Here is a 27,389-nt window from a genome sequence, read left to right as displayed (position 1 = left end):
AAATCTGTGAACTCTCTGGGCAGCCGTTTAGGTTGCGCCCTGGTGTGGACAGGAGGAAGAGCTCAGAAGCTTTTGCTTCCATTTTTGATTAACCACCACTTATTGTTTCATCGTGAACCCAATACACTGAGGATAATGCCAGCAGGAGGTTTGTTTGAAGCAAGGCAACTTCAAACTATGGGTTATGAAGTTGGCTTGCTATTTTGGAGGTGGCAGCATTTTGCATTAGGCTACAACATGGGTAGGCAAATATTTTAAAGCCTGAACACCTTGGTGGCAGTGATCAAGTTCATACCAAAAAAGATCACAAGAATATGAGTTCCCGGGTTGGGATCTAAACAACCACTTAACATCCGTGCGTCAAAGTGTTGTCTGTACTTGTGTTTCTTGAACAGCACCTTTCTGTCGTGTTGCATGGGAAAATGATTCCCAAACAGAAGAGAGTTCCAAAATTAAACTTGTGGTATTGCAAACGGGGAGCAAGGGGACATTCCCAGTGGTTCTTGGCTTGCTTAAAGCACCTTTTTGGACCCTCGAAAATATTTCAGTGGGAGGATTTTATAAACAATACAGACTGTCAAGGAAGGGCTTTTTGTATCTCATTTTTGCCTTTTTGAAGGGATGGACAAGTGTGCCTATAGCTAGTAGAGAAAAACCCTGAAAAGGATAATCAAATATATATGAAGATAGGAAGTGCACATCATAAATTCAGTACAATCACAATTCTTAAGCTACAAATACGAACTCAGGACTCTGGGGTGGATTTAATGCGGCTTACCTTTCTGATGGTTTAGAGCAAATGGCTGAAAGTTTTTAGCGTATTGCAATGCTTCTCTCTGGTTTGTAGTTCCACCCATTAATAAACTAATAAAATATAATCTGTGTAGCTTAAATTCTAAAGAGCTGTTCTGTGCCATAAGCATTTCTCTGTTTGATACAGCCCACCTAAGATATAATGGAACAAAAAGGGGAAAAGGAAAAAAATGCAGATTTACCTTAATAGGAACACTGGTTTATCAATTCAACCTTTTCCCTCAGGGTGTTTCAATGTCCGTTCACAACATTTTCCCTGTAGGAACTTTTAACATACTACTATGTTTCCCCGAAAATAAGACACTGTCTTATATTTATTTTTCCTCAAGAAGACACACTATGGCTTATTTACAAGGGATGTCTTGTTTTTATTACGCATCCAGCCTCGCCTCTTCCTTGGTGTCCTCCAGAACTGCGCCTATCACTATGTCTTAATTTCGTGGTATGGCTTATATCGCGCAAATGCTTAGAAATCCTGCTACGGCTTATATTATGGGTATGTCTTATTTTCGGGGAAACAGGGTACCAATGGGGTCAGGGGTCGGGTTCAACCTGGAGACAGAATACCATGACTGTTCTTTTAATACCTTTTCAGTTTGGTTGGCTTGAGCACTACTTTTTCGTCTCTGGTCACAGAAATCATTCATTGTCTTGCACTGAAATTTGCAGTTACAGTCAAAAATTGGCAGATCATTTCCGAGTTGTGGCTAAACAGGTCCTGGGAGGAAGTAACCCTGAGGGCAGCTGTCTGTCATCAGTTGCAGTTGGGACCAGAATTGTAAAGAACCGCCTCTGGCTTGTAAACAGCCACTCACCTACATTCCCGTACCAGGTATGAATTATCTCTAGGCAACCAGGCAGGGAGGTTTCCATAAACTGGAAGAATATGAGGTTCCCACCTCTCGGCTACTGATGTGCCAAAGTGACTTGCACGTGGGGAAAGGAGTTAGAAAAACATTTTATGGACTAGTAACTTGTGTAGATTTATTTGCGGTAAAGGTAAAGGTAAAGGGGCCCCTGACCATCAGGTCCAGTCGTGTCTGACTCTGGGGTTGCGGGAGCCAGCGTTTGTCCGCAGACAGCTTCCGGGTCATGTGGCCAGCATGACAAAGCTGCTTCTGGTGAACCAGAGCAGTGCACGGAAACGGCGTTTACCTTCCCGCCGGAGCGGTCCCTATTTATCTACTTGCACTTTGATGTGCTTTCGAACTGCTAGGTGGGCAGGAGCTGAGACCGAGCAACGGGAGCTCACCCCGTTGCAGGGATTCGAACCGCCGACCTTCTGATCAGCAAGACTCTGTGGTTTAACCCACAGCGCCACCTGGGTCCCTTTATTTGCAATAGTTACAAATAAATATTTCCCCACTTGTATTTTGTTAACCAATGAAAAATTACGCTGGCTAATAACCTGCAATTAGCCGTTCTAAACGTTCCATTCAGCTTATTGAGCAAACTGTTTGTCATACATCCTGAAGACTGTTTTCAATGCTCTGTTTCTTTGGAGCAGTGGTTAAAAGCCAGGGACTGCAGAGATTGGATTGCAGTGACGTAGTACAGTATTACATTTGGGATTTGAAGGCAAGTTATACAAATTTCAAGGGAACTTATTTCCATATATGTGTGTGGGAGCATGGGCTGTGGACCACAACCAACTCTGAAATATGAAGTCGCAGGTGAAGAATTATTATTATTCTTATTAATTGAATTTATATACCACCCTATATATGCTGATCAATAACGGAAAAGACAGATACAGTTAACACTTGCACGCAAATAAATATTTCTACTTCACTCTTTTGTTTAATGCTCAAGAAATAGGAGATTTCCTGGTATACATTTTCATTATTGCTGATGTTTACATTTCTATTAAACATATACAAATGAACACAATAATTTTCCTTGTCTGTATTAACAGCCCTGAATGTGGGCAGGTTACCACTGTCCTTCAATAATGTATACCATATATACTCAAGTACAGTATAAGCCGACCCGAATATAAGCCGAAGCACCTAAACTAGGAAAACTTATTGACTCGAATATAAGCCGAGGGTGGGAAACGCAGCAGATACTGGTAAATTTCAAAAATAAAAATAAATACCATCCCATGCCTTTCCCAGCTGTCGGCGGCAGGGTGGTGGGAGAAGCGACGAGGAGGGATCCCTTCCTCGCCGCTTCTCCCTCCCCGCCGCCTCGCACAGAGCAGGCATAGGACGGGGGTTTGGAGAGTCACAGCGCAGGGCTTCTCCGAACCCCTGGTCCTGTGCCTTTCTCTGCCGCCTCCCACCTCACTCGAATATAAGCCAAGGGCGGCTTTTTCAGCACATTTTTGGTGTTGAAAAAGGAGTCTTACACTCGAGTATAAATAAATAAATAAATAAATATTCAGACATTTCATTCTCCTGGAAACTTTGGAGAAATGAAAACTCTAAGAATCTGGCAACTACCTAGATCATATAGTGCCCTCCAGATTTTCTTGGACTCCAATTTCCATCAGCCCCAGCCAGCATGGTCTATGGTCAGGGATTATGGGAGTTGTTGCCTAGCAACATCCACGATTTTGGCTACCACTGACCTAGATAATTAAAAAGAAAAACCACTCTGGCCAAAGAGAAACAGTTATCACACACAAATGAAAAAGCAGAAGGATTGAGAAATCCATGTCTCCTATTTCCAAACTTTGTATGTGTGTGTGAGATGGAGAGACAGACAGATAGATAGATGGGTCTCTTATAGCAGGGCATCTTAATTTTACATGAGCATGGCAGTTCAAAACAATATAACAAAGCTGACTTAAAGTTATGAAGGGCAACTCACCAGCTGATTAATCAGAGGTAATACCTAAAATCACTCTGCACTCTGTAGTTTGATACAAATAGGTGTTCAAATCAAGCTGCATTTTGCTTAAAAGGCAAATGCACAGAGTTAATTGGCGACATTCAGTGTTAGTCATTCTCAGAACAGGCCTACTGAAACCACAGCACTTAGGTTCATAGATTTCAATGGGATGAATTGGCAGCATTATCACCCATTAAATCTGTGCATTTGCAATCGATCCCTCTTTCCAGGGAACTCTGTGAACCACCCCGAGACCTCCGCGTATAGGGCAGTATATGAATTCAATAAATATAATAACAATAATAATAATAATAACAACAACAACAACTCTGAATTGTAGCCGAGAGAGGAAAAGAGTCTCCTAACAACTCTCAACTTCCATTAACAAACTGCAGCTCCCAAGATGCTATTAAAAAAAATACGAGGACACAAGTCTAAAGCAGGATCTGTCACTTTAAATTAGTGTTAGCTCTCAGATGATGGGCTCAGCTTAGGCACCTAACAAGCTGATCACACCATTTGGGAACTCTGTTAGTTCCTCACCATTGTGGGCACAATGTCTGCCTCAACCTGAGAGTTACCAGTTCCTGTGGAACATGGACCCACCCTGATATTGGACAATTCCTGCTGCAGGCAAGCCCCATTTGAGTTTTAGTGAACATCTTTCCACTTGAAAATCCCCAGCGTTAGTGAATATGTTAAAATGAGAGACTTCAGATGGCGTTTTATCTGAATATTTCCAAAGCAGGTGAGTAACTCACTCTAATGCAGGTCTCAAAACTCTAACTTTAAGTGCTTCCAATATTCGGTTGAGCTCCACAAATGGCTGCTTTTGACTTTGGTCTATCGAAAGTCCAGACTCCTGAAAAACAAGATCATATCACACATTCTTTTAGTCATTTTTATAGATGGGCAAAATAGTGTTTTCGTGTCTGCAGACCATTAGAACGTGGAATGAAGACTCCACAGTCGCCCGGAAATTAAACTAAAACAACAGGTGAAAAAATTATTTTGCTTCCCAGGAATGAGGAATTCTAGCTGCAATTACCTGGCAAAGTTCCTCAGCTACATCTAGCATTCCTTGCCGGAAAAAGTGTTCTACCATCACCTCATTCAGAATCCGCTGGCTATCAGCCTGCCAGCATCCATCTATTCCCACGCTACTGATGTCAGAGTCAAAATTCTGTGAAGGAAAAAGTGGCAATCAGTTCCAGGGGAAAAAACAAGCTCTTACATTTTTATTTTTGCATTTGGCAAAATACATAAATCTCCGCTCAGAAGTGCTTTTGCCCATTTCTGAACTGCCTTGCTTCGCTTCTTCTTGTCTTTTAAGATATTCCTTTCACATGATTCATTACATCCTTTATAGAAAAAGAAGGCACCATTTTGTTTCTTTCTGGCAACCATTAATACATTCTATATTTACAAATTTTAAGAAATTAAAGATAGGAAAGGGTGTAGTTTATTTCCAGAAAGTAATGCAATACATATTCAATCAGAATACAATGGTACCTTGACTTACGAAGACGATCCGTTCCGCGGCCGTCTTCGTAAGTTGAGGTTTTCGGATGTCGAAGCGCGCGGTCAGTGCAGGCGCCGACCGCGCGCGGGGCAAAAAGGCTTCCAGGGTTGTCGACTTCAGAAGTCGAAACCTTCGGAAGTCGAAGCATTCGGATGTCGAGGTATGACTGTATGAAGTTATTGTGCATAAGGTTGGAACTCACATCAGCTTGTAGAAGGTTGCTTTGCACATTTTTTAGGCTGTCCTTCAGCTAAGGTATCAGAGTGGTGTACAGTAAGCCCCCCAAAACACAAGTCTAATCTATGAAATCACATATAAGCCACCAGAGCAGAGCAATGACATGAACATCCAGCAAATCATATAAAAGCGGACTTGTATTTAAGCTTTAGCATGGTAGGAGATTGACTATCGGCTGGTAGGGATTCCAATCAGATGACTTGCTGATCAGATGACTGATGGGATGAGGTCAGAGAGGACATTTTGCGCGTGCGCACACACATGCACACACGCACACACACACCATCAGGGCTCTGAACTGGGATTGCAAAACACCTGGCAAGTCGTGTCCTCCTCTCCATGACTGTGGCTAGGATCTGCTCCATGTGGCAAGGAGGTATGGGGACTGCTTGCTCTACTTCTTATTTTTTTAACACATTTGGCATATTTGAGGAATTGAGGGGATTCTATCACTGTTGCCAGCCAAAAGGTGATTTGTGTCAACGTTTCCCCATGGCAGGGCTTGAACCAGCCTCCCATAGAGTGTCTTCCCCTCACTGTGCTACCATACGGGTCCTGGTGCTGGAGCCTATGTAATAACCATTGTGATTCCTGCTCTTCCTTGTACATGAGGCTGTCTGCCTGGCAAAAAAGCCTTTTTTTCTTCACATAGGCATCAACAGGAGTGATACTCCTTGGGAGCTCATGCGCTACTCTAGCCATGAGCTCTGGAATGAACTGGACGCTGCGACAAGAATGGCTTGTCCTTCCCCTGCTGTATGGCTCCACCTGTTTGTCTGCAAAAAGAGCGGTTCTTCGCAGGCTTGCCTATGTTTGTTGCAGACTCTGTCTGGAGGGAGCTCTGGGTGACAGTTGCTGGGCTCATGTGCACTCAAGAGAGTGCTGTGTCTCCTGACTGCTAAACTGTGTTTCGTAGATGTGCTTGGATATGATTGTATTTGGGGTGCATTCTTGGCTGGTTCCTTCCTTTTCAAAAAAAGATTTATTTTGTATTTTTAATAATGTTGCAAACTATCCAGAGGACTCACTTAATGAGAATAATAATGATGATGATGATATACAGATAACATGGGATGCCACTGGCATGCATGCAATGGCAGAATCACTGGCTGGTGGGATTATCACGAAGGCTGGGGCAGTGTCAGAGTTGCTACATTATTTCTTGCAGAAAGTGCTTTTGCTTTGCTGCCTGCCTTGCTGCCTAAAGTACATAGGATCTTGATTACGTTACGCTAGCATAACCAATATAGCAGCTGCTGGCACAGAAGGACCATAAGACCACTCTGTAGGACCCAGGAACTAGGATAATAGACAGGTGCAGCTTGACAGGTGAGTTACATGTAAGGCCAAGAAATGTTTTAGTTACACAATGTGTAATAATAATAATAATAATAATAATAATAATAATAATAATAATAATTTATTATTATTTATAACCCGCCCATCTGGCTGGGTTTCCCCAGCCACTCTGGGCGGCTTCCAACAGAAAAATGAAATAAAATAATCTATTAAACATTAAAAGCCTCCCTAAACAGGGCTGCCTTCAAATGTCTTCTAAAAATCTGGTAGGTGTTTTTCTCTTTAAAATCTGATGGGAGGGCGTTCCACAGGGCCTGAATAATGGACTACAAAGGAAAGCCCCAATTTAGAGACAATAATTTCTTTTAAAACTGGGCTTTTTTGTCCCAAGGCTTAAATTGCCTCTCTGAACACGTTGGGAATGGTCTGCTCTTATGAAGGCAGAAGGGGGGCTTGGAGGGGGCTATGCCTTGCCAAAACAGGTTTATGGGGTGAAATTTCTTCGCCCATGATAACAAAGACTCCCATCTCTTCTGGTTTGATCCTGTGAACTGTCCTGTTTAGCACTGGCTAAAGGTAAGGTGGCATTAACATTCATGCGGTGCGTGCCATAACCAGCTGGGGCTTTGTACAAATGGGGGGGAAGCAAGCAAGGTGTGGCGGTGAACATCATCTCAAGAGATATGCAATGCAAGATTATCCCAGGGGTTGTTCCCGCCTGATCATGTGAAAATCAGGGAAAATTGGAGGAGGATGATAGCTCACTGTCCCAAATTCAATCCCTTGGCCTGAAACCTTGGAAAGGCACTGCCAGTCAGTGTAGGCAATACTGACCTAGATGGGCCAAACCACTGACTCAGGCAGCTTCTTCTGTTGCAAAATTTCCTTGCATTGACAACTCATAATTAAAGGCAGTAACCCATCCACTGCCTCTTAAGAGCTTATCGGTTTAGGAAACTCCCTAAAATCCACTGTGCTAAAGATTAAAAACAGGAAGGGTTTTATCACTTTTAAAACAATGCTATCCAGCTTTTCCAACTTGCACAGTAAAAATAAAGTAAGGCGGTAAAATGACAGGGAACAAAGATAAGATAAAAACTAGGAGACGACTGAATTTTCAGATTGAAAGCTTAGCCAGCTGGCTGGATTGCCACCAGAAGGCTAGAAATGAGGGAGTGAGATGGACCTCTCTGGGAAAGAAGTTCTAAAGCTCTGCTGCAGCTACAGATCAAACCCTGTCCTGCATCATGAAGAAATGCAATTCAGAGGCTGGCAGAGTAAGATAGAGAGGCTCTCCAGAAGATCTTAGTAAGCAGACATGCTCATATGGGAGAAGGTGCTGATCCCAACCCAGTTTAGGGCTTTAAAGGACATAACCAGCATTTTAAATTGGGCCCTTTATAATAAACCAAAGGACAATGTTCCATTATGCATGACACCAATTCTATTGGGCATGATACATTATTCTGTAAAGAGCTTCAAAATTGTGAAATTCCTCTTACATTTTCTGCTTATTAGAATCTGCACATGAGTTGCCAAATGCAGCTTTTGCACATATTCGTCCGTGTTTGATGGGTTCCAAGATAGTAAAGCGAATAATCTTCCAGCACTGGCAATCCACAAAGCTCAATAGTACCCTCTCCCCTGTTCTTCCTCAACTTCTCCTTTACAGGTAACATGACCTATTAAGACATTCACATCTTCTGTCACCAGAAATTTATCTAGGACCATATTAATTCTAACTTGGAACTCCTTCCAAAAACGGTGCTAGGCATATTTCCTGTGGGTGATTTGCTGGAGGGGTATGGAGCCCCAAGCAGATCTAACACATCTCCTTTGGCAAAGGCCCAGTAGCAGCACCTTTTGGAAGGAGGTCCAAGTTAGAATATGGTTCTAGATAAATGTAAAACACTCTGGTGTCAATGTTGTTGTTGTTGTTTAGTCGTTGTGTCCGACTCTTTGTGACCCCATGGACCAGAGCACGCCAGGCACTCCTGTCTTGCACTGCCTCCCGCAGTTTGGTCAAACTCATGTTCGTAGCTTTGAGAACACTGTCCAACCATCTCACCCTCTGTTGTCCCCTTCTCCTAGTGCCCTCAATCTTTCCCAGCATCAGGGTCTTTTCCAGGGAGTCTTCTCTTCTCATGAGGTGGCCAAAGTATTGGAGCCTCAGCTTCACGATCTGTCCTTCCAGTGAGCACTCAGGGCTGATTTCCTTCAGAATGGATAGGTTTGATCTTCTTGCAGTCCATGGGACTCTCAAGAGTCTCCTCCAGCACCATAATTCAAAAGCATCAATTCTTCGGCGATCAGCCTTCTTTATGGTCCAGCTCTCACTTCCATACATCACTACTGGGAAAACCATAGCTTTAACTATATGGACTTTTGTTGGCAAGGTGATGTCTCTGCTTTTTAAGATGCTGTCTAGGTTTGTCATTGCTTTTCTCCCATGAACCAGGCGTCTTTTAATTTCGTGACTGCTGTCACGAAATGTGATCCTTCATGGATCACTGCCTTGTTGTGGCGATGGGGCTTAAATAACTCAGAGAAGTTATGTTTTGACCAAACGTGATCCACCTGGAGGAGGAACAGGCAAGGCACTCCAGTATCCCTGCCAAGAAAACTTCATGGGCAAAGACAACAGGTGTCAATGTACCCAGCACTAAATATTTTGCTGCATTAGTCTTAATCTAATTATCTAAAGTGGCAATCTATTTTGCAGAAGGCCGGTTTTCAATGTGAAGGCTACATTTTACCTCTGGGTTCCTTATTTCACTTGGTTTCTGACAGGGTCCAAACTGGGGGATGTGGTTTTGCATACAGAAATAGATAAACATCCACTGAGCTTTCTTGAAAACAACCTACAGCAGGGACGGGGAAACTGTGGCCTTTCAGATGCTGTTAAATAACAACTTACATCATCCCTGACCCTGGGCTATGTAGCTGAGGCTGATGAGAGTTGGGAGTCTCACAACATCTGGAAGGCCAGAGATCCTTCATCTCTGTAAGAGATGCAAAACTTTCGCGAGTTGCAAAAGTCTGAGGAGTCTGCAGTGCTGCTCACATTAAATTTTAAACATACGAAGTTTTTAAAAACAACAACCAAGCATTGAGATATTATTATTATTATTATTATTATTATTATTATTATTATTATTTATGCCCCACCCATCTGGCCAGGTTCCCCCAGCCACTCTGGACGGCTTCCAACAAAATATTAAAATACAGAAATCCATCAAACATTAAAAGCTTCCCTAAACAGGGCTGCCTTGAGATGCTTTCTAAAGGTCTGGTAATTGTTGTTCTCTTTGACCTCTGGTGGGAGGGCATTCCACAGGGTGGGCGCCACTACCGAGAAGGCCCTCTGCCTGGTTCCCTGTAACCTCACTTCTCGCAATGAGGGAACCACCAGAAGGCCCTCGGTGCTGGATCTCAGTGTCCGGGCTGAATGATGGGGGTGAAGATGCTCCTTCAGGTATACATGACCGAGGCCATTTAGGGCTTTAAAGGTCAACACCAACACTTTGATACAACCAAACAAATGCTCTAAATACCTTGTCAATAGCTTTCCCAACACGGGAAACACTACTGTGAATGTCTTTATGATCCGAGGCCAATTTCTGAACGGTGTCCTTTATTCGCTTGCAGCACTGGGTCATAACAAGTGATATCGTCCCCGATAGATCTCCATCTTGATCTAGACAGAAGAGAAGAAAACAAAGAATTAACTGCATTATGAGCAAGAAACACTAATTCCCAAGAAATGAAATTTCTGCAAAGGGCCCAAGCACCCTCATTTAATTTCGCTTCTGAAAAGTCATAAGCAGTTTCAAAATGGATTACAGGAGACACTGGTGGGGTTAAAAATCTGTGTCCCTTCAGATGTTGCTGGACTATAGCTCGAATCATCCCTGATCATTAGCCACACTGGCTAGTGCTGAAGGGAGCTGAGAGTCCAACAGCACCTGAGAGGCCATACATCCTTTACCTCTGGTGTCAGAAAATGTGATTCCTGTGGGATTGGTCAGCATAATTTATAGCATGCACAGCCAGTTATATTCGAGGGGGCGGAATACGTACAATCATAATTCGAAGCCAGCTTCATCGCAGCCTTGTACTCGGTGTATTATTTCAGATTATCGCTAAATGGTTGCTTACCTGGAAAAGCAGTTCTCGCAAAGCGGCCATTGTCAAGTGTACACTGTGACAAGGCACAGCAGCTACGTACAATGTTATGAGATTCTATCCAGCATCTGAATCTTTATGGAGGCAAAAGCCCTGCTTCTGCAGACCTCTCTTACATTCCCACCATTCGTTTCAACCCTCTCAAGAATTGAAAAGACCAAAGAGAGATGCAAACTGAGCTGAGTCACTCTGGACTGACTTTGTAGACAGTTAAGAAACCTCTGTTTCATCTCCGAGAGGTCCTGCCCAGTTTTCACTAGCTGAGAAATATCCATCAGGGTTGCTTGTTCCCAAATACCCATTACATCCGATGACGAGAAAAAAGAGAGCCTTGTGAAGGTGGGTGCAGAAAACCAGATGCAGACCCCTAGATCAGTTGTGATTCTTCATGGAAACAAAGCAGAGGTATTTTTTTGTGATGACAGACTATCTGCAATTCAGGATAGCTTAGCGGTACGTTCAAGCTCCTGAGGTCTAACGAAGAACAAGGCACCAGTCTTTTCTCCTGGCAAGGAAGTATTCCACACAGCATTCAGTTACCTGTAATTCTGACAGATTTACCCAGATATAGCATAAAAATTCAATGGCAATTCTGCCTTTAATTAGGAAAATTACATTTAGCAGAACCACACTGGGGGGAAAGCTAAAACAAGAGTGAATACAGTGGAACCTCGGTTTTCTAACATAATCTGTTCCAGAAATCCATTTGAAAACCAAAAATCAAAGGGCTGTCGGCAAAGTGAATGGTGAAAATGGAAAAACACACCACTGAAGCTGCGACTTCCAAGGCGTGTTTGAAAACAGAAGCATTCACTTCTGGGTTTTCGGCATTCGGCTTCCAAATCATTCGGCAGCTAAGACGTTCGAAAACCGAGGTTCCATTGTATTTGGAATCTTAAGCTAATATGACATTTAAAGTTCTTAAAATGCCTAACTCAGAGGGAGAGGGGAGCCGCGCAATGTTTCGTGGCTGCATCCTCTGAAAATCAGAGATATGGTTCTATGAAAGCCAATTTATCCCATATGTATTGTCTTTTGAGGCAACTGCTGCTATCTATCTATCATCTATCACAAGTGTGGCACTATGCTACCAACTTCCATTTGCCTGCACAGCAAGGCACACACTCTCCCCAACTAAGGTCCAGGAAGTGCTTCTCCAGAGAAACACGCAGGCTCAGTTCAGAAGAACAGCTGCCACTTGCATTGATGCACAGCAAGGAAGAATTGGAGACTTCACCCCTTTATTAATCCCTGGGTCTCTTCTCTCTGGCGAGGCCAGTAGAAGCACTGCAGGCTCAAGTATCTGCAGAAGCTGTGTCAGACTGAGCAGTCCCTTGTATCCCAGGAGAAGGCAGACTTTGTTTACCTCTGCTCTAAAATAAAGAACAGCATTCACTTCTTGAACTCTACCCTTCGTTTTAAAACCTCAAGGCACAATAGTTTCTGAAACTTGCAAAAAACAAAAAATAAATGTAAGTATGGAAAACTATGGAGCTAAGCTAGACAGAGTACTACAGAAGCTAGAAGAATCTCAAGTGCTAGCATCCAGTCTGCTATTTGAAGAGAGGGAGGGAGAAATTGGTCCACCAGATCTTATTTACAGTATCTCCATGTTTATCTGTAGTGTCCAGTTCCTCAAGCACCGCTTCAGAAGAGCCATTCCCATTAACTTTTTTCTCTGCTGCATAAACACAGAACTATGTTTCACTGTCCAATCAGGATGCAGCAGTATCTGCCTTTAAATTTACTGGGATACTGGATAAATAATTCCCTCTATCTTCTCATTTAACTACAAAAATCTACAAGCCTCATGGAGATTTATCCTTTGTTCAGATGTCTAAATGCCCCGTGACTCACTAGTCTCTTTGTCTCAAATGACCACAGCTCCCAGCTTTCAACAATGAAAACAGCACGGGTTACGTCAACAGCCACAACATGGAACGGGCCATTCATAAAACTGGTGCCACCATGCAATTCCTGCCCCCCTGTGAGAATGTCACCAGCACTCCCTCAAGTAACCATATGGGGGCTTTCAGATGTGCGCACTATGCAAGTTGTACCATCTAACACAGGGATCAGCAAACTTTTTCAGCAGGGGCCTGGTCCACTGTCCCTCAGACCTTGTGGAGGGCCGGACTATATTTTGGAAAATATATATGAACGAATTCCTATGCCCCACAAATAACCCAGGGATGCATTTTAAATAAAAGGACACATTCTACTCATGTAAAAACACACTGATTCCTGGGCCGTCCGCGGGCCGGATTTAGAAGGCAATTGGGCCGGATCCAGCCCCCGGGCCTTAGTTTGCCTACCCATGCTCCAACATTTGCGACAGTTGCATTATGATCCATTTCCAAGCTGCGAGGTCTCTATTGTCAGCCTTCAATAATAACTTCTAGACGTTCCCTTTTAAATAAGCATCCAGCTTAATCCCAATCTAAACACATTTACTTGGGAGGAAGTGCCAATAAAAACAGCATTTCCAAACAAAATGCTTACTCCTAAATGGCCTCACTGAAATCTGGCACAGAATTACACATATGGTCTCATCATTTCAACAGACTCTGTGCGCACACACACACACCAGTTGCACATTAGACCGCAGTTATCGGAAAGTCAGCAAACTTGTTATTGTAAACTTTGTTTACATTTGCTCTCTGGGATGTTCATTTAGGAGCCACCAATGACTAATGCCATTATTATTCAGTGTGAAAGAGTAAAGTTAACCTGCCAATGTGGAAATAGATTAAGGCTTCCTTTTTTTTTTACTCATTACAAGAGGCCAAGGTGGGCAGGATAAATTAATCACTGCCCAGTCCTGAGATGTCAAAACAAAACATCGTCTCCTGCATCTCAAAACTAAAGCCCTTTATCTTTCAAAACTCTGTAAGCAAATTAAGTTAGCTTAATCTGTAGCTCTTTTTGCTCAGTCAATAACAAAGCCAAGCGCTTGCGTCTGGGAAGAGGGAAAACTCCTCCTCCATATAATACAAGAAAGCCATGCTGATAGTTAGTTAGTTACTTAATTATAGTTGTTAGAAAACCATTTCCCAAAATACAGCAGTAGTAGTTTTGTCCACATCATCTCTTTCAATTCCCCAAGTTGGTGAGGCTCGTTTGACAACAATGAGAAATCAAGTTTTCAGTGTCATTGGCCCAAGTCTTGTGGAACACAATGAGAATAGGGATACAGTGGGTGCCTTCTGTGCCAACTTTTAAATGCCTATGGAAAACTATTCCCTACAATGGTCTACTGGTGCTTGATATTAATTTCCTTTTGTTTTTAACTCATTTTTAACTTGTCATGCTATTGTTTGGTTTAGTTTTTCATACCGTTCTGAACTGTGGTATATTTTTATGAACTAGGTAAAGGTAAAGGGGCCCCTGACCATCAGGTCCAGTTGTGTCCGACTCTGGGGTTGCGACGCTCATCTCGCTCTATAGGCCGAGGGAGCCGGCGTTTGTCCGCAGACAGCTTCCGGGTCATGTGGCCAGCATGACAAAGCTGCTTCTGGCGAACCAGAGCAGCGCACGGAAACACCGTTTACCTTCCCGCCGGAGTGGTCCCTATTTATCTACAGTACTTGCACTTTGGTGTGATTTCGAACTGCTAGGTGTGCAGGAGCTGGGACCGAACAACGGGAGCTCACCCCGTTGCAGGGATTCAAACCGCTGACCTTCTGATCAGCAAGCCCTAGACTCTGTGATTTAACCCACAGCGCCACCTGGGTCCCATTTTTATGAACTAGTTGTATATAAATACTTCTTATAAATAAATAAATATGAGCAACTGGAGCCAAAGGAGGAAAGTCAGTCTCGCCACTGCCTTTTTCAAATTAATCTAAATCTTTATGCAGAACAGGTGCTTGTAGCTGAGAGGGCTTCCAGCAGACAGACTGAAGGTGAAAGACTCCACAAGAGATGCATATGAGAACAATTACCAACTGCAAACAAGCAACTGGAAGTTGAGGGGCAGGGACACCACCCCATACTCACTTCTCAAAGTGGCCCTTCAGATAAAGTAGCTGGTGCCAAGAGTGCAGAATTTGTCAGACGATGCTCATCAGACCCATGAATCACATCCTGGCAAATTAATACTACAGGGTTTGTCATGTCTGTTTCCGAACCTCTCTCTCTCTCTTGCAACCTTTGGGGAGGGGGTACAGAGAAGGAAGAAAGAGAACCTTCCTCTCTAGTTACTAAAGGTGACAAACTGTCTTCTTCTTCTTCTTTGGCGATCACTTGTATCCGAGTAAGACTGTCTTCCATAAACACGGTTTTAACAATGGGTCTGTAAGTGACTGTGGAGGCCAATTCTGGATCCACACATCCTTCCACAGTGGGTACACTGCCACACAACCAACCAACCAAGCCAGCCCAGCAGGAAGACAAGAGGTATGGGAAGAGAACATAAAAACACCTTCTGTAACAGACCCCAGCGCTTTGACACAGGGAAACTAAGGCCACATTGAGCATACCATTCTCAGGGGACAAAAAAAAATACGTGCCTACAATTAGTTATTAGTTATTGCTGTTGCTGGTATTCGTCTCTCTCAAGAGACAATGGAGTGTGCTTCCAGTGGTGAAGATAAACTGCTTTGCCCCCCTCTTGGCCTTGCTGATGTGGTCCAAAGAAAAGGAGAGCAATACATTTGGCACCAGCTTGGCTGCAGGAGTTGATGGAAGGAGGCATACAAGGCACCATCCAACTGTCTTAGGGATTCCACTCCAGATTTGTGTAGTGCTTACTCCTTAGCCTTTTCTTCTCCCAAAGAAGAAGGCAGTGAAGGTTTAGAGTAAGAGTTTTCCTTCTCCTAGAAGGGCTACTTTCATAGGTTGACAAGCCATCTGTCCCTCGCATGCAGAAACCACTTTCTTGAATGTTGGACCCACTATTGGTCCCATCCGCTCAATCTGCATGAGCCTGTCTTCGCATGTTGGGGAAGTCCCTAACTCACCAAGGGTTCAAGACCCACGAGCTACCCTCACCTGGTTTAGTCGACCAGTTGAAGCTGTTCCCGGAGTGTGATCGTTGTCAAATGCTGACATTTTCTAGGAACCACAGGTGAGAACTGAGTGCAGGGTAGCAACCAAAAGTGAACAAACTATCCCAGAGGGAGCACAATGTCTGCCCCACCAGACGTACTACCCCTCCCCAACACCCCACATACCCATCTAGGAAACAAGCCAGATCATAGGGAACTGAATGGTGTCTCAAAACGAGAGGCAGACTATGCAAGAGTTAACCAGATGAGGATACAAGTGATATTGTGAGGCGGTGGGAAGGGAAACTGAGACAGGCACAGAGTTACCGTAGTTTTCTTAACAACAGCCTGGCAGTTGGAAGTTTTCCTTCATGTAGAGTCATAGGGTATTCCCCCCCCCCAATAATTTGGCACATATTTCCTCTCCGCAAAAAAACCCAAATATACCCAGAAATCCCGAAGCTGGAAGCTTTCCTTCATGTAATAGTAGTAGTAATAATAATAATAATTTATACCCCGCCCATCTGGCTGGGCTCCCCCAGCCACTCTGGGCGGCTTCCAACACAACATTAAAATACAGAAATCCATCAAACATTAAAAGCTTCCCTGAACAGGGCTGCCTTAAGATACCTTCTAAAGGTCTGGTAATTGTTGTTCTCTTTGACCTCTGGTGGGAGGGCGTTCCACAGGGTGGGTGCCACTACCGAGAAGGGTATTCCCCCCCTATTTGACACATATCCCCCCCAAAAAAGAAATACACCCAGAAATCCGGCAGTTGGAAGCTTTCCTAAGCTCCTGAAGGTAACGGGGCCCTTTAAATGTCCAGCTGTCCTTTGTCAACAACGAATTGTCGCTGTTTTGTGTGTGTTGAACATATGCTATATGGTAATTTATGGACCCAATAGGTCCATACACAACACAAAACACTGTTGCTGTATGTAGGTTGTATTTGTTTTTTATCTTATATTTAGGAAATGTACATCCATGTGTTTTTTCCATTTAATTTTTTTTGGGGGGGCCCAAGAGAGTGGGGCCCTAAACTATAGCTTGTTTAGCTTATACGTAAATCCGGCACTGTAATGTAAGATTTTCCTCAAATAACAACAACAACTACAACAACAAAGCGCCCAAAGCGGTGTCGGGAAACTCTGTGCGGCAGGCACTTTCCTCAAAGGGAGTCGAAATTCAGTTTCAGTGGGAAAGCTTCACCTGCCGGATTCCTGCCTGCCCGTCTGCTGCTTAGAGAAAAGGCAAACGCCTCGTTCTTACGGACATACTCTCGCTCTGGAGGATCTCCCGGCGCAGCCCCGCCACGTACTGGATCAGCTCCTCCAGGCTCCGCTCGCACAGCTGCCCGTAGCCCGAGAACTTCTGCAGCACCTTCTCCAGCTCGCGCTCCACCGTCACGCACTGGTCCATCGCCTCTTCCGCCAGACGCCCGGCCGGCCGGCCGGCCGGCCACCCCAGGCCCCTGCTGCCCGGCCTTCGCCCTCAGCTGCCCTCCCGCCCCACCGACCGGGCCGAGGAGAACCTGCGCCGTGTGAGGGAGGGAGGCGGACTGGCTGGCTTGTTGTTTTTACAGGCAGCGCGCGGGACGGACCGGGGGAGGAGGGGGGTCCTCCCCGGCGGAAGGTTGGAGCTGCGGCGCAGGCAATTGCTCGAGGCAGCCAAGGCGGGGTCCTCGAGGAGCCCCCGCGTGGTTGGGTAAGGCTTGCGCGCGCATAGATGTAGGAAATGGTTTAGAGTAGCTCGCGCGCGCCACACGGACGGAATGGCTCGAGGGTGAAACTTGCTGGATTCCTTTGCTTGGTCTTCCCGAGGCGGAAGTGGCAGCTTAATAAGAGCCCAGCGGAGAAAAATGAGCCGCCAGGTTCTTCCTCGCTCCTTCAAAGCGCTGCACGGAAAGACAGGAATTCGCGCTTTCTAATGTAGGTCTTATTCCAAGTTGCGGGTGGGGAAAGGGATATGTCGGTTTGGGCGAGACTTTACATATATATATACTTTATATAGAACGCCGTGTGTGTGTGCAGCGTTCTCCGCTTTTTTTATCGACAACTGTCACTTCCGTCTCTGCGAGTAAAAAAAAGCGCTAAAGGGAACTCGGAAGATAGAAGGTCTGTGTAAGTCTACTTTATTATAAGTATTTTTTTACCGTTTGAAAGCAGTCGAGGTGCGTTCAGGCAGCAACTTAGACATCTCACACTGTCGTTTCCTCTAAGAAGTCTTCTTGAAACTTCTAAACAGCATTTTGTCATTTCTGCATAAACACAGGTTGGGCAGGGCCTGTATGAAAGAGACCTCTTTGAACAGGCGAATCAGGAAGTACGGGTACCCCTTTTGGAGGTTGGGGAGAGGAGGGGGCGGGTTTGTTTACCATGAGATGTCATAGGTAAACAGATAGGAAAAGCGGAAGTAGCGTTTTGGAGTCCTCCTGCCATGGCTCCTACTTCCGTCGCGCGTCTTCTACGTGATTCCCACCCCTTTATTTGTTTTTCTGTGAATTACGTTAAACCTGCTGGTTCTGCGTCTGAGACGCTGCCCAACGAGCTCCTAATTTCGTTGTAGCCATTTTTACAAATATATAAATCTTCGGAAATGCTTGCAAAGATCGTATCTTCTTGTTATTCTTTATATGTTGTCATGACTCTTTAGAAGATACACAAAAGGGGACTGTTGTTATTATTTTTTTATTATTCCTTAAATTAGTATAACACCCTTCATCAGAAGATCACAGGGCGCACCACAACATAAAATGAAAATACAAAATACATAATAAAATAACCAACAAACCATTAACATCCTTCTCAAAAAGACATTTAAGAGCCCACAAAATGTTCAATCAGCTAAAGACCTGGCAATAGAGAAACATTTTGGCCTGGCGTCTAAACTGGTGTGAGGAATATCAACTGGAGCAAAAGCAGGATTGGCAAGGGATGCAAACTTTATTTTTTTTACCATTGCAGAAGAAGCCAACGCCTTTAATTCTCCTCTCTGAAAATTCTCACACAAGGTTTGATTACATCCTAAACCATCTGACGCGGGTGGCGCTGTGGGTTAAACCAGAGCCTAGTGCTTGCCGATCAGAAGGTCGGCAGTTTGAATCCCCACGACTGCTGGGTCCCTGCTCTTGCCAACCTAGCAGTTCGAAAGCACGTCAAAGTGCAAGTAGATAAATAGGTACCACTCCGGCGGGAAGGTAAACAACATTTCCGTGTGCTGCTCTGGTTCGCCAGAAGCAGCTTAGTCATGCTGGCCACAAGACCTGGAAGCTGTCAGGGGTCCCTTTACCTTTTTAAACCATCTGAAGAAGTGTGCTCATACCACAAAAGCTCATACCAATGACAAACTTAGTTGGTCTCTAAGGTGCTACTGGAAGGATTTTTTTTTATTTTGTTTCAACTACGCCAGACCAACACGGCTACCTACCTGTATCCTAAACCAACTTACTTATAACTTTTCCTAGTGTTCCTTCCTAGTAATGTATCTATAGAATTGCAGTCTGAAGACTACTTGCGTGAGCACTTCTTTGCACAGGTAAACCAGCTACAGTAACACCTGCACCTGGCAGATTGATCCACAGAGAGCTTGATATTGCTGTTGGGCTGCCCCAGTCAAGGGACCCCTGACCATTAGGTCCAGTCGTGACCGACTCTGGGGTTGTGTGCTCATCTCGCATTATTGGCCAAGGGAGCCAGCGTACCGCTTCCAGGTCATGTGGCCAGCATGACAAAGCCGCTTCTGGCGAACCAGAGCAGCACAAAGAAATGCCGTTTACCTTCCCGCTGTAGCGGTCCCTATTTATCTACTTGACTTTGACGTGCTTTCGAACTGCTAGGTTGGCAGGAGCTGTGACCGAGCAACGGGAGCTCACCCCATCACAGGGATTCGAACCGCTGACCTTCTGATTGTGTGGAGCACTCTCAGACGAACCCCTGAGTAGCAAACGGAAAAACAAAAACTGAAAAACATTGCAGGCAAGTAATCCTACCCAGCAATGTTCTATCATACAGATTCCTGGCTTCCTGAGCCTAGAGCCTATTCTTGCAAAAGGTTGATAGCACCAGATGTTCTCAAGACAAAACAGTCCTGTCACATGCCAACATCCAGGGCTTTCTTTTCAGCTGGAACTCACCAGAACTCGGTTCCAGCTTCTCTCAGGTGGGTACCATTGCCATTCTAAGAGAATGTGGGAGGTGTTTGTGGTGAGCTCCGGCACCTCTTTTTCTTTAAAAATAGCATTGCCAACATCCCAATGGATTGGGAAACTCTTAACATTTTAAGAGTGTTAGAATGTTGGTGGCAAATGTATTCATCTTTTAACAGTACTTCCAATGCTTCACATACCCTGTAAGATAGATCTGTATTCTTATCCTCATATTGTAGAATGTGCAGGTAAGGCTACAGTGATTTAAGGCAGTGATTGGGAACCTGTTGACATTGTTGCCCTTCGGTTTCCATCACCTTTTCTCACTGGCCATGGCCAAGTTGAAATACAGTGGTACCTTGGTTTACAACCATAATCCGTTCCGGAGGTCCGGTTGTAAAACAAAACAGGTTGTAGACCAAGGCAAGCTTTCGCCAATGGGGCCTCCAAAAAAATGGGTTGTAATCCCCCCCCCCAAAATGGGGATTGTAATCCAAAAAAGGGACACACACTTCCAGGTCTGACGTGGTTTTAATCACAGAATAAAAGCAAGATATAAAACCACAAAAATGTAATAAAAATAAAGGCAACCCAATAGCCCCCCCCAAAAAAAAACATTTAAAAAGGGTATAGGATGTAAATCTGATCAACCAAAGACCTGGTTAAAAAGGAACAAGGTGCATTATTTATTCAATCCGTATACCACCTTTCACCCAGGGTCGGATTTAGGTTTGATGAGGCCCTAAGCTATTGAAGGTAGTGGGGTCCTTTATATGTCCAGCTGTCCTGTGTCAACAACAAATTGTCCCTATTTTTTGTGTTGAATATATCCTATATGGTAATCTATGGACCAAATAAGTATCTAAAGCTATTTGCATATAACAAAACATGTATTTTATCAAAGTAATTGTTGAACTGAAATACAATTAAGAAAAAGTATATTAAGTATATTAATATTAAAATTTTCATTGGGGGGGGCAAGAGAGTGGGGCCCTAATCTATAGCTTGTTTACTTTAAATCCGGCACTGCCTTCACCTCGAAGACCCCCCCAACGGCCGATTCACAAACAGAAGGCGCACATTTCTTCTCGCCGGGGGTGTGGGTGTGCAAATTTCGCCAAAGTATCCCGAAAAGGGGGGTGGGTGGGAGGAAAAACAAACCCCAACACAAAAAAATCCTCCTTGTCCGGTGTCCTTCCAAGAGCGGCTCCAGAGAGTCTACTCCGGGGGGACCCGTTTCACCCAGGTCTAACCCAGCGCGGCTTTCTCCCGAGCCAAAACCTGCGAGAGAAAGGACGCCTCCGAAAAAGAAAGGAGGCGGTGGCGAAAGCCAGCCCAGGCAGGCAGCATCTTTTTTTTTGTGAGGGGGGGGAGGGGAGGGAAGGAAGGAAGGAAGCCCGGCCCGGGCCTCTGCGCGCGCGCCGCAAGGAACCTTCCCAAGGTAAACGAGCGCTGAGCCCGCCTTGGGGGAGCCGGGGCCGGATTCCTCTCCCAGTCCCAGCCCGGCCTGCCGGGACCGTCGCGCCTCCCTCCCTCCCTCGCTCCTCCCTCCCCCGGCTGCCGGCCGCGGCTGCGCGACGTCACTTGTTATGTCTCCTCCGGCTCGGCCTCTGCTCCGCCGCGGAGAGGCGACGGCAACGGCGGCGGCGGCGCGACGAGAAGCCCGAGCGCAGCAGCAGCACCGCCCGCGGCGGCCCCCACACGAGTAGGGCCGCCGACTGCCTGCCTGCCTTCCTGGGACGGGGTAAAACAAGCGCCGTGGCCAGCCAAGCCCCGTCCTTCCCCGACCCCCTGAAGGCTTCCCCCAAACCAGCGCCCCCCCCGCCTCGTGCCCCCCCCAATGAGGTGATTTCCTGGCTGGGGGCGAGGCCCCCTCCCATTATTACCACCCACCAGCCGCCTCCTCGCCCTGCTGGAGACTTGGTTCTCATCAGCCCTTTTAGGCACCCCATAAATACCAAGGTCCCACCTACACACGCACACACAGTGCCTCCCTAAAATGATGGGGTGCCCTGGATTGAGGGGGGTGCTTCTTCTTCCTCACCCCCCCCCCCAAATCCAGGTTCCCTCTAGGCGAGTGGGTGTTATCCTCTCCCCACCCCCACCGCCATTGTGTCTTTTCATAAGAATGAGGGAAAGGGACTCTTTGACAGTAGCAACAGAATTGGGTGTTGTGTTGTTGTTGTTTTGGTATGTGGGTATCTATCTGGTCCCCTTCTTTTCCTTCCCTCCAGACATTTTCTCTCTCTCTTTTTTGTAGGACTGACTTGACTCTCTCTGCAGAGAGTCAGGAGCCCCGCGCGCGGAGGAAAGATGTGGCTGAAGCTGTTTTTCTTGCTTCTTTATTTTATGGTCCTGTTCATCCTGGCCAGGTTTTTTGAGGCCATTGTGTGGTACGAGACGGGCTTCTTCGCCACCCAGTTGGTGGACCCGGTGGCGCTCAGCTTCAAGAAGCTGAAAACCATTTTGGAGTGCAGGGGGCTCGGCTACTCGGGGCTTCTGGAAAAGAAGGATGTCAGGGAGCTGGTTGAGAAATCAGGTAGGAAAAAATGTCTGTTCGCTGGCATTTTAACTTTCAGAATAGCCCCCCCCCCCTTTAAGCATCTATATTGCAGTAACTTTTATTGTGTACAGCCGTACAAAGTGTGCAAGGAAAGCTTAGTAGCTAAGGAGTAATACCAAATAAAAGTGCTTGATCTCAGATGTGACCTCACGCTTCGAATGCCTTCTGACCTTTTTATGGAGAATTGCTAAAATGTGGCAATGTTTGGAAGCACAGGGCAGCAGAATAGAGAGATGGGGGGGGGAGAGAGATTGTCCAGATGAAAATCATCAGGAACCATGATGTAATATCTGGCTTTATGTAAAACATGCTAGTAAGAATCAGAATTTGAAATGTGGCATGTGCTGTTTTGACGTGCACCCAAAACTGCCGGTAGCATGAAAGATCTTCTACATTGATCAGAAAGTGCAACCTGCCTTGCATTTTGTTAGACCGGTTAACAAGTTAGGTCACAAGTTTATTAAGATACTGGCTATCATATTCTCTGCATGTTTCCTTGGTTGTAAATCTTACTGGCCTTGATGCAAGCAAGTGTGCGTAAGTAATTTAAAACAGCGCAATTCTAAGCATGTTTGTTCATAAATAAGCCTCATTGAGCTTAATGAGGTTTACTCTCTGGTAGGTGTGTATTACGATTGTATCTTTCATGCAACACATTGTTCAGAAGAGAAAGGATTGCTGTTTTGCCGATTAATTTATTATATGCTTCAAACAAGAAGCAAGGCCTTGCTATGTATTCAAGGAAGTAAAATAATGTCAGGTTTGCCTCAGTGTTAGCTTTTGTTTGCAGAGTGAGAATCTGAAGCTTAGGCTGCTTCAGAACAAATACCTTATAAAAATACCTTATTGTAAATATATTTCTGACCTGACTGTTAACACCTTCAGAAAGTCATAGGTCTATAAAGATAATAACAGTGGTGCTCTTTGGTTGAATAAATGCTTTGGTCTGCCAAACAGTACAGCCAGGTGAGATAAATGAGTAAGACTGGCTAATTGCTTTGTGTACCTGCTTGTACAGCTCTTATTTTATGCTAACCAGTGTGCAGCCATCGAAATCCTCAGCTTTTTGAGATCATATCTCAAGGAAATTGTATCTGATCTATTAGTTAGCACCAGGCATAGGCAGACTTGACCCTCCAGATATTTTTGAGACTACAATTCCCATCATCCCTGGCCACTGGTCCTGTTACCTAGGGATGTTGGGAGTTGTAGTCCCAAAACACCTGGCGGGCTGAGTTTGCCTATACCTGGGTTAGAACTATCCCTGCCCCATTGCAGGGCGGTGTACTAGACGATCCTTGGTGGTTCTTCCAACTCTACGATTCAGTTTATGGGCCCTCATCCAGTCCATTACTAATCCCAGGCATTGGCTCATCTGAATCTGTTTTGGTTCATCTGAATCTGGTCAAAATGAATAGTAGAGGTTTGGGGTTCTCATAAATCCACTCTACCAAATTCAGAGTGCTGCAGCTTGGCATGACAGCCACACACCCCAAAGAGGATCCATAGCTGTGCCTCCACAGAGACTCAAAACGTGCAGGGAGCTGTGTTGATCCATGGTATAATAAAATGAATATACACCCACGAGCTGTGTTACGTAGCATAATGCCCAGTTAATTAGGATTAGATTGACTGCAATCCCGATTGCTTCGTTTCCTGGCAGTAAGCTCCATTGAATTCAATGGTGCTCCGTTCTGTCTTCATACATTCAACTGGTAAAGCACACTGAGCTTTAAGAAAATATCTTCAACCAGTTGAAATGCATCCTTGTTTGGGAAGAAAACAAAAAGTTACCTAGCCGACATTCTTCTGTTTTGATTTGTCTTGCAACTATGGTCATACTCTTGCTCCCCATAATTCTCAGTATAATAGAGCCTTCGTTCTGTACCCCAACCTTCCATCTTCCTTTAAGAGCAGAAATGTCAATGCATACACAGTCACCCTGAGGTTGGTAAGTGCTTCGATTGCAACCCTATACTCAGCTGAGAGTAAAACCCATTGAACTCAATGGGGCATAGTTCTGAGTGGGCGTGTACAGGATTGCACTGTTAGTAATGTATTGAGTTGCAGGGAAGCTCTTAGAAGACTACTGGAACGAAACTAATTTGGACATTTAAAAGAAACAGCTCCATTGTAAAAATGGCTAAGATATGAAGTAGATTAGAAAGAGAGGAAACTACTGATGATCTAAACAAAATACAGAATCCTAAAGCACACCTTGAGAGAGAAATGTAATGTTCATATTTGAAGCTAAAGTTAAATGAGACTAGAAGGAAATTTTTGTAGTGCACATTGAGCTCTTGAAACACCATACTTGCATGTGGCTATCCCCCACAGGACTTAGTGAGACTTATTTCCAAGTAAAACATAGTATTGAGCAGGAAGAAGTTGCCTGTGTGAACAGAAAAGAGAGACACGGTTCCTTCTATGGAAGAGAGAGCCAGTTTTTAACCAAACTGAATAGGAATTGCTTTGGTGAAAACAAGCAAAGCTCTGATTGTGCATATTTCTCCTTTGACTTAATTTAAGCATTTGCATCTTATAAAAGGTAGGCTATTGTCAATAAATAATTAAAAGCAGAACGTCCCATATCATGAAAATAAGATTTCAGCACTTAAGCACCATAGTAATTTTTGCTCCTACAGGTTGGTTTCTCTTCTGGAATTTATCCACCAACGTTTGTAAAAGTGTCATGGAATAGCTGGGATTGATAGGTGTGCAATAATTTTATACTGCATATTTGGCTCTGTCTCAGCACCTATGTGTGCAATGAAATAACCAACTGGAACTATTCAAAATTTTCACCCCCATACATTTTAAAGGCAGAAAGCAGGGTTTGGGAGAAGTTTAATGAATACCTCCTCTATTGGCTTTTTTTAATAAAAAAAATCACTCTTCCCCAAACAGTTTGCTGCCATTAAAAAAAAGGGGGGGGAAGAGAGCTTAAGTGTTTCTAACCAGCCAGCAGTTACATTGTCCCAGTGATATGATGCTCTCACCTTGTTTATCAGATTGGATTACATGATTGCCTCAGAAATAAATCATTGCTTAAAAGAGAGGAGAAGCACAGAGGCTTCATATTGAGAGAATGGTCAGTTGTTAAATGTTGCAGTGCTTCCTACACTTGCTCTCAATGGGTGAACCTGTTTGCTCCATTTTGCGGGGCTTCCTGCAAAGAATCGCCAAAATTAGGTGGGGTACATTTTTCAGGTTTTTTTTGCAGAACGCTCACACTGCCCTTATTTCAGCTCGGCCATAATATTCAATCCCTTCCAAGGACCTGCATGCAGATTCTTTCATTTCCCGCTGCGTTTGTGTAGCTTTCAGGCTAATGAGGGAATTTCGCATAACATGCTAAGAGAATCCAAACCCAGTGTTGCCTTCTCTGACTCTGGGCAGCCTTTGCTGCAAATGGGTAAATTATGTCATGGACCGTGCAGTTCCAAGGGACACCAGCTCAAAAGAGAGGTGGTGTAGCAACTAGAAGTGGGAGAATTTGGGATGGCAGGCTTTTTAATCGGCCAGTACCCACAAAGGGGCTTCTGCATAATTGCATTCAAGTTTGAGTGCACTTTGGGTACTGTACATTATATCTCTAATCATTGCTAACAACCCTTAAAGGGTATCTACCCTGTATTTTGGTAGCAGCGGAATGGGGACTGGGGCTCTGAGATCAGTGGCCTGAGACCACCTGATGAGGTTTGAGTTGGGGACATGCACTGTTGGCAATTATGATGCCCCAGCCCTCAAGGTTTTGGATTGCTTCAGGTATAGCAATATATTGTTTGCCTTCTTTTATTGGCCATTTGCAGGAACTCTTCAGTCCTTCGTAAACAGAAGGGCTGCCTATAAAGCTTTGGGTTGGTTTACATGAATGGTCTGCTTTAATTAAAGTTAAAATAAAAATTTCTGAGTAGGTGTTCCAACTACAGTAATTGTATTTTACATGACCTTCCCCTACTATGCAATTGAGTGACATTTTAACTCGAACTGAAAGCATTGGCAATCTTTCCCCCTTTTAGTTTGCTTTACAAGCAGCATATGTTGTATGTGCGTAGATTTTCCTCTTTAAAAGTAGTTAACCGCCTCCCAACAGTATCTATTCTGCTGCTGTTCCGGAATCCTTTTGGCAATTGTGACCTTTGGCATTAGTGTAATGAGTGTTCCTTTGTTTGTTTACATAGGAGACCTGATGGAAGGCGAACTTTATTCTGCTCTCAAGGAAGAGGAAGCCTCTGAGTCTGTTTCTAGCACAAACTTCAGTGGGGAAATGCACTTTTATGAGCTGGTAGAAGATACGAAGGATGGTATCTGGCTAGTGCAGGTATTAAATACATTATTTTAACAGTGAAACGAGCCCCTGAGTCGAGTCACATTTCAGTTAGAGTACTTAGCCCAAAGGTGCGGCGTGTGAAGATGATGATACATTGCTGCCCAGTCATATGGGCAGTAAATATTAATATTAATAATAATAATAATGCACAACTAAAGCTACAATCCGAAACTCATTTACTGGAAAGCCTGTCCCCTTGAAGCAAGACTTGCTTCGAAATAGACATACTTACAGTTGGGCTTTGCTTTGAGTAAGTAGAATCTGTACTACTCATCTAGGATCAAAGAGATGCCATTCTTTGTTTTCCACTAAGTTGTTGCACATGAAAAGAGGCTAGCTGCTTGATCCTGTGCGCATTTACCAGGGAATAAGTCCCATTGAATTCAGTGAGTTTTGCTCCCAGGTACATAAAATCACTGCTATAGTGTGTGTGTGTCGACTCCAGTCAATCATTCAAGGCCTTGCATTTT

At 44.5% G+C, this 27,389-nt stretch overlaps 2 protein-coding genes across 7 annotated transcripts in view; one reads left to right on the top strand and one right to left on the bottom strand.

Moving 5' to 3' along the window:
* RMND5A (required for meiotic nuclear division 5 homolog A) overlaps positions 1-17,494 on the bottom strand; it is a 29,125-nt gene extending 11,631 nt beyond the window's left edge. Inside the window, exons 1-5 of one of the 3 annotated variants that reach the window (XM_035135572.2) lie at positions 17,157-17,494; positions 10,261-10,403; positions 4,697-4,831; positions 4,410-4,510; positions 779-945 (exon numbers count right to left, since the gene is read on the bottom strand). In XM_035135572.2, coding sequence (XP_034991463.1) covers positions 779-945; positions 4,410-4,510; positions 4,697-4,831; positions 10,261-10,403; positions 17,157-17,298 — 688 coding nt within the window. In that variant the 5' untranslated portion in view covers positions 17,299-17,494. Of the gene's footprint in view, positions 1-778; positions 946-4,409; positions 4,511-4,696; positions 4,832-10,260; positions 10,404-17,148 lie in introns of all 3 variants that reach the window. The other 2 variants (XM_035135574.2, XM_035135573.2) reach the window with 2 other exon arrangements.
* Positions 17,495-17,683: 189 nt separating this feature from the next.
* The window catches only part of LOC118094891 (charged multivesicular body protein 3), a 31,118-nt gene continuing 21,412 nt past the window's right edge, over positions 17,684-27,389 (top strand). The window contains exons 1-3 of one of the 4 annotated variants that reach the window (XM_035135634.2): positions 17,684-17,807; positions 22,284-22,562; positions 26,771-26,910. In XM_035135634.2, coding sequence (XP_034991525.1) covers positions 22,337-22,562; positions 26,771-26,910 — 366 coding nt within the window. In that variant the 5' untranslated portion in view covers positions 17,684-17,807; positions 22,284-22,336. Of the gene's footprint in view, positions 17,808-21,599; positions 21,768-22,283; positions 22,563-26,770; positions 26,911-27,389 lie in introns of those variants that run through there. The other 3 variants (XM_060282307.1, XM_035135633.2, XM_035135637.2) reach the window with 3 other exon arrangements.

Source organism: Zootoca vivipara, chromosome 13, assembly GCF_963506605.1.
Source record: "Zootoca vivipara chromosome 13, rZooViv1.1, whole genome shotgun sequence".
In the NCBI taxonomy this organism is placed as follows: Eukaryota; Metazoa; Chordata; class Lepidosauria; order Squamata; family Lacertidae; genus Zootoca; species Zootoca vivipara.
The sequence above is the reverse complement of the archived record's forward strand: the minus strand, read 5'-3'. Positions and strand labels throughout refer to the sequence as shown.